A 7826-nucleotide genomic window follows, 5' to 3' on the forward strand; every position below is an offset into this window, starting at 1 on the left:
CTCAGTACAATAATATTGCGATTTTGGCTAAATATTGCGTACACAAGTTGAGATTTTTTAATAAATACCTCCCTATTTGCTTTTATTTATCGGCATATGTTGTAAAAACGCATAGAGGGAAAACACAGAGGCGTATTTTACCAACATTAAGTACTGTGGTGTTATTTATGGAAGCCCATTTCAGCCACACAGGGAAAAAAACACGCTTTTGTCAAATTATAATTATGACATGACAAGAAATGTAGATATTAGTACTTAAACAGTTATAATTATGAGATTTAAACATCAAAATTGTGAACAATTTACAATATTCATCCTCGATATAAACAGTTGATCATTTTCTCCAAAGATTCTGTTCCATTCCAGCTGTACTTTTGCAAATTGGGTAAGTGAACTTTTGCTGAAGTACTTAAAAAAAAAAAACCACCAGTTATCATAAATATAGCAATCTTTATTTTACAGGAGCTTTTATTCAAAAATCAGAACAATGTTACAATCAAATCAACAGTTTGTTATGAGTCTGAAATAGGCGGTTTACATCACCGAAAATACTGACTGGATGAGTATGTCATCAGAGAAACAAACTAACAAAAATAACATAGGACGTTTCCTTCTGCAAGATTTAATGAGCGCTTAAATCTGTTGTCCCAAGTGAAAAACTCCCAGAAAGGATTTGGCAACCAGCGACAGAATCAAAGCTTATGATTTAAGTGTGTGAACCAAGACAACCAAAGGAATAACAGCAGACGAAAGCAGTAAAATGAAATCAATTCCTTAGCTAATAACATCAATTGCATGAACTCGGGACGTTTCGCAAAAGTAATTTCAACTTTTGTTTTCTGTGCGGCAGCTTCGAGCTGTTTCTACAAACTACGATTTATCGTTCCGTTTCTTTATTTTGATTCATATTATTGGCCTGAGAGGGACGTTTAGACTCCAGGAAAACAACATGCAAAAGTTCAAAACGTTCCCAATTCTCAATATTTAAGGCAACTGTTCACGTATGTGTGAAATACTCCAAATCAAACATCAACACTAGTCAGCAGTGATTGACAGATCATAATCTCACATGACTGTTACATACTTTGGGTTTAAATAATGAACATCTTGAATATTCAAGAAATTCAACAAAAGTGAATTATTCAGGAGGTTGACGACGCATTAAAATGAGACCGCAAACCGATTCTTAAAGCAGAGTGAAGCAAAGTAAAAACAGGGTGAATCTCACCATATCCGTCATATTTTTTGCCATAAATCAAAAGAAATAAATAAGAAATTAGATTTTAAGGAAAGAAGCGCATTTACTAGGACTGACATCGCTAACATTTTAGCTTAATTCTACTGCAAACCCTGGTACGTTTTATCTAAATTGTACATTTTTAAGTACACAATGATAAATAATAATTTATACTGATTAATATTTTCCCATACAGCACGCTTGTATTACTGTATTACAGTAATGGGATGTTAAAATGTTTAACACAATATAATTTCTTCTGTTTTTCTTTGAATTTTAGGGTGAAACACTGAGGAGGAAGCGGTTGTGCGATTCACCCAGCAGGCACAGCGTGAGACACAACGATCAAAGTTTGTGAAATCAACCAATAAATGAAGTGCTATTAATTTAAAACTTTCGGAGAAACATCTAAACGCAGCGATGACCTGAACCAATCATAAAAGAGCTCGAGTTGGAGTGCAGAGGTACGTTAGCAGCGACGAAATCATCATTGATCTGACGCTTTAAACGCAGCGTTAAAATTATAATACGGACTCAGGCGGCACTGATGCATCATGGGTAATCCAGATCTTGTTAAAATAACCATCTAAAGAAAAGTGACTTGGTGAAGTTGGTTTATTCGTTCGTTCATTCACTGGTGATCGAACGGTTTAAATACGTCTCAGACGAGGATGAAAGTGCGGGAGGAAGATGAGCTGGGGGTCGGAGGTCAGTCGCCGGCCGACTGCGGCTTGATTCTGAAGACGCAGATGCGCAGGTGAGACGCAATCTCGTTGCAGACGCTCACACAGTAGCGCACCAGGTCGAGGAGAGACAGAACCTGACGGACAAACACAGTAAAGCGCGGTTACAGACGTGACGGGCGACTTCGGCCCGCGGGCGAGATCACGTGACCTTACCAGGGAAATCCACAACACCAGGTACTCGTCGATGAAGCTGTTGAAGTACTGATCGAGAAACAGCAGGCCGGGGCCCAGAAACACCACGTCGTAAAGATGCATCTCGCTCTTGGTCATGTGAGCCACCTGCGGGAGCCAGGGTTAAAGGGTTAGTTCACCCAAAAATGAAAATTCTGTCATTAATTCCTCACCCTCATGTCGTTCGACAGTAAGACCTTCATCTTCAGACACAAATGAAGATATTTTTGTTGAAAGCCGATGGCTCAGAAAGGCCTCCATTGGCTCAATGCCCTTTACACTCTCAAGACCCTTAAAAGACACTAAAGACGTCGATACAAAGTCCATCTCACTACAGCGGCTCTACAATAACTTAATAAAGCGACGAGAATAGTTTTTTTGCGCAAAAAAAACCTAAAAAACGACTTATATAGTGATGACCGATTTCAAAACACGGCATCATGAAGCTTCGAAGCGTTATGAATCAGTGAGTCGAATCAGCGGTTCAGAGCATTATGAATCAGTGAGTCGATTCAGCAGTTCAGAGTGTTGTGAATCAGCGGTTCAGAGTGTTGTGAATAAACGAGCCAATTCAGCGGTTCGGAGCGTTATGAATCAGCAAGTCGAATCAGCGAGTTGATTCAGCGGTTCGGAGCGTTATGAATCAGTGAGTCGATTCAGCGGTTCAGAGCATTATGAATCAGTGAGTCGATTCAGCGGTTCAGAGCATTATGAATCAGTGAGTCGATTCAGCGTTTCAGAGTGTTGTGAATCAGCGAGCCGATTCAGCGGTTCGGAGCGTTATGAATCAGCGAGTCGAATCAGCGAGTTGATTCAGCGGTTCGGAGCGTTATGAATCAGTGAGTCGATTCAGCGGTTCAGAGCATTATGAATCAGTGAGTCGATTCAGCGGTTCAGAGTGTTGTGAATCAGCGAGTCGATTCAGCGGTTCGGAGCGTTATGAATCAGCGAGTCGAATCAGCGAGTTGATTCAGCGGTTCGGAGCGTTATGAATCAGTGAGTCGTTTCAGCGGTTTGAATCGCCAAAGTCAACTGATTTCAGCAGTTTGGCGGTTTGACACGCGATTCGAATCATGATTCGACTCGCTGATTCATAACGCTTCGAAGCTTCATGATGCATTATTTTGAAATCGGTCATCACTATATAAGTCGTTATTTTTTTGCGCAAAAAAACTATTCTCGTCGATTCATAAAGTTATTGTAGAGCCGCTGTAGTGAGATGGACTTTGTAACTTTAGTCTTTAGTGTCTTTTAAGGGTCTTGAGAGTGTAAAGTTGAGCCAATGGAGGCCTTTCAGAGCATCAGATTTACACTAAAATATCTTCATTTGTGTCTGAAGATGAACGGAGGTCTGACGGGTGTCCAACCACATGAGGCTCAGTCATTAATCACACAATTTACAGTTTTGGGTGAACTAACCCTTTAAAGGTCAAAGTACAATAACACGAGATGAAGCGTCTTCCACTCACCACTAGTTTATTGGTGATCTTGGCCGATACGAAGCCGAAGGCCAGAATGTACAGACACGGATGCTTCTCGAAGAGCCGGACGGCGGATTTTTTATAAATCATCATGGCGAGGACGATAACGGAGCCGATGTGCAGGACGGGAGACAGAACACTCGTGCCCTGAAACACACACACACACACACACACACACACTGATGAAGTGACGTCATATAATGTGCGAGCCGTACAGTATAAGCTCAGGTACGCACCGCTATCGTGGAGCCGTTCTTCCCCACGCCGCCTGTAAAGATGACGCGGAAGTAACTGGTGCAGGAGAACAGCGCCCCCAGAAACGTGCAAAGTGCTGGAATTATTTTCATTTGGATGTTTATGACGGGAATCTGTTGAATGCAAGAGAATGAGAAACTGTTAAAATGCTTAAATAAATCATAATAATAATATATACGTTTAAGTTTTTAATGTTAATTTACATTATGTAATTATTCATATATTCTTTTATATTATATACATATAATTTACACATTTTATATAGAATTTATGTACATACATTATACTTTACATTATGTCATTTTTTATTAAGACATTATTTATAACATTAAATATATAGAGAATTTATGCATCTACTATATATTCTAATTTACATTATGTAATTTATGAACATACAAAATTATATTAAAAATATATACTTTATGCACATACATTTTAATTTACATTATGTAATTTATCATTAACATTATTTAATAATTAAATATATTTAGAATTTATATACATATTATAATTTACATTATGTAATTTATTAATATACTAAATTAATATAATATATATATATATATATATATATATATATATATATATATAGTTTATCCACATACATTATACTTCATATTATATCATTTATTATTATATTGTTTTAAAATATATATATATAATTTACACATATTTTATATAGAATTTATGTACATACATTATACTTTACGTTATGTAATTTATTATTAATATATTTATTTATTCTATTAAATATATTTAAAATTTATATACATATTATAATTTACATTATGTAATTATTCATATATTATTTTATAATATATGTATGTATATATATATATATATATATATATATATATAAAATTTACACATATTTTATAGAGATTTTATGTACATACATTATACTTTACATTATGTAATTTATTATTAAGATATTATTTATAATATTAAAGGTCCCCTTCTTCACGATTCCATTGTTCAAACTTTAGTTAGTGTGTAATGTTGCTGTTAGAGCATAAATAATACCTGTAAAATTATAAAGCTCAAAGTTCAATGCCAAGCGAGATATTTTATTTAACAGAAGTTCCCTTTCAAAGCCTACAGCGAACGGCTGGCTTGGACTACATCCTGGTACTTCCTTCTTTAATTACGTCGTTAGAGCAGTAGAACAGACTAACCTCCGCCCACAAAGAAACGCGAAAAAGGGGGCGCGGTCTTGTTGCTGTCCCACGTGGAGAAGCGGACGGTCGCGTGGAGAAAAGGAACTGTTGCGTTGAGTGTGTTTATCGCCATGTCATCGAGACGCTGTTATTTTCATCCCGGAGTCAAATCACCTTTGTTTGGCTTTCCCAGGGACGCTGTAGAGATTATTGAACGCATACATCTCTCCGTTAACAGGCGTGACCTTTCCAACGTGTGCTAAACTGCTGTCAAATTACAACACAGGAACCGCTTTCACGTGCGCTAAGCTGTGGTCGAATCACAGCACAGGAACCGCTTGCACAATCAGAACTCGTTACGTATTTCTGAAGGAGGGACTTCATAGCACAAGGAAATCACCAGCCGTTTTTAGGACAGTGGAAACAGCAGTACACAGATAAGTAAATTGTGTGAAAAATACTGTGTTTTTTTACACGCGAAACATGAACACATGTTATATTGCACACTGTAAACACAATCAAAGCTTCAAAAAAACACGAAGAACGGGACCTTTAAATATATATAGAATTGATGTATCTACTATATATTCTAATTTATATTATGTAATTTATGAACATACTAAATTATATTAAATATATACTTTATGCACATACATTTTAATTTACATTATGTAATTTATTATTAATATTATTTTATAATTAAATACATTTAGAATTTACATTATGTAATTTTTAATATACTAAATTAATATAAAATATATATATAGTTAATGCACATCCATTATACATCACATTATATAATTTATTATTAATATATTATTTTATAAATATAATTTACACATTTTATATAGAATTTATGTACATACAGTATACTTTACGTTATGTAATGTATTTTAAAAATATTACTTTATTCTATTAAATATATTTAAAATGTATATATACATATTATAATTTACATTATGTAATTGATTAAAATACGAAATTAATATAATATATATAAATTATGCGCATACATTATACTTCACATGTAATTTGAATATATTAATTTATAATATTAAAAATATAGAGCTTATGTACGTACGTACATTATTCATTTATTTTTTTAAATATATTCTTTTATAATATTAAATACATAGAATTTGTGTACATACATTACAATTTAAATTACACTGTGTAAAATGTAACAATTACACTACAAAATATTATATTAAATAAATGCGACTATATTTACTATTTAAATAAATTTTACAGTATAATGTTAATTATTATTAATATACCAAAATATTTAAAAGACAAAGATATGACAATAATGTAACTGGCCTATGAGACTGATCAAATGAATGAATAACTGTTATTTGTGGTTAACACACACAGATAAAGCTCTTGTTATAATCACGAGGCGCACACACACACACACACACACACACACTACTCTACCGTGTGAGTGAATTACCCGAGACTGCCAGAAAGCCGATCCGCCCACAGCAGCCAGTAAATACATGAGAATTATGAAGATCTGCACTTCTGTAACATCAATGCTGAGCGGAGGAGAGAGTCGCGTTAGAGCAAACACAACACAACACAACACAACACAACACACACACACACACACAGAGCTACGCTAATCACAGCAGGATTGGCTTCAGTTATCACAGGAAGTGGAGCTGATCTGGATTGGAATCAATCGTCTGAAAGCGTGAGGTTCATTAGTGTTTCAGGCAGCTGATTGGTGCATTGCTCGCATTAGGCAGTCGTTTGATTGGCCGTTCGGCGCTGGATTTACCGTTACGTTCCAAAACGTGGGCCCAACTGCAGCCGTAAACATCTGCAACAACGCTAGACAAATCTGCAGTTCTGTGACATCAAATCTGCCCACGGGACAGTGACAAAACAGCCTTCAAACATTACTCAATAAATATAGGGTGTATAATATGTGTGTGTGTATATATATATATATAAAATGTGATTAGGGTAAAAAAGATCAACTAATATATATAAATATATATATATATGTATGTATTACAAGTTTTCTGAAATGTTAAGTTTAAGTATGCAAATAAGGCATTATCTGATGAAATATGCAGTAATGTGCAAACATTTGCAGACATGAATCTGAGCGCTGGATAAAGCCAGGCTCAAAACTCTTGTTTGATTTGATTGATATATTAGAGTTAAAGGTTTCTTGCAAGGGGATTTTGGATATCTCTTTCCATCACTCCACAAATCAGAAAATACTGTCAAAAGACAGAAAAAAAGACATTTTCGCCATTATTTTAAGTTTTATTAAAATGCTGTAAAAGTTCAAGCCAAATATAGATATGAACAAACCCCTCAGTACAATCCTTCAGAATATAGACAGGACTAAAACTGGAAGTTTTGGAGTGTGTAAGAGCTGCTGAAGTGGAGAAATAACTAATTTACCATTAAAGATATGCAAATCTTAAAGTCCAATAAAATAAACACTTAAAAATGTATTGTGCATGTTTCTTTCCACTCGTCTGTAAAAAAACACATTATGAAAAATTAACCAATGTATGAAAAAACAATTATATATATCTGCCTGTAGCGTCTTGCCTTAACGAAAGGTGCGTTCACATTAGCGATTAGCATTATATGTGATTTTGCATGAATTTGCATGGATGGGTGTTGTACTCACATGCCGAAGCGCAGCGTGCCGGAGACGTACGTCTGCCAGTGGGCACAGTAAAACATGAACATGCCAGCGAAACAGCAGAAGAACATCCAGTCCGGGTGCGAGCCCAACTGAACCGCTATACTG

At 35.3% G+C, this 7826-nt stretch overlaps 1 protein-coding gene across 5 annotated transcripts in view; it reads right to left on the minus strand.

The window, feature by feature from the left end:
* Positions 1-432: 432 nt before the first annotated feature.
* cept1b (choline/ethanolamine phosphotransferase 1b) overlaps positions 433-7826 on the minus strand; it is a 12512-nt gene continuing 5118 nt past the window's right edge. For 2 of the 5 annotated variants that reach the window (XM_079808478.1, XM_079808477.1), the window contains exons 5-10: positions 7704-7826; positions 6501-6585; positions 3872-4003; positions 3624-3782; positions 2137-2262; positions 433-2057 (exon numbers count right to left, since the gene is read on the minus strand). The exon at positions 7704-7826 is cut by the window's right edge and continues 19 nt beyond it. In XM_079808478.1, coding sequence (XP_079664604.1) covers positions 1947-2057; positions 2137-2262; positions 3624-3782; positions 3872-4003; positions 6501-6585; positions 7704-7826 — 736 coding nt within the window. In that variant the 3' untranslated portion in view covers positions 433-1946. Of the gene's footprint in view, positions 2058-2136; positions 2263-3623; positions 4004-6484; positions 6586-6830; positions 6916-7703 lie in introns of all 5 variants that reach the window. The other 3 variants (XM_079808479.1, XM_079808480.1, XM_079808476.1) reach the window with 2 other exon arrangements.

This window comes from Gobio gobio (genome assembly GCF_949357685.1).
Source record: "Gobio gobio genome assembly, chromosome: 24".
In the NCBI taxonomy this organism is placed as follows: domain Eukaryota; kingdom Metazoa; phylum Chordata; class Actinopteri; order Cypriniformes; family Gobionidae; genus Gobio; species Gobio gobio.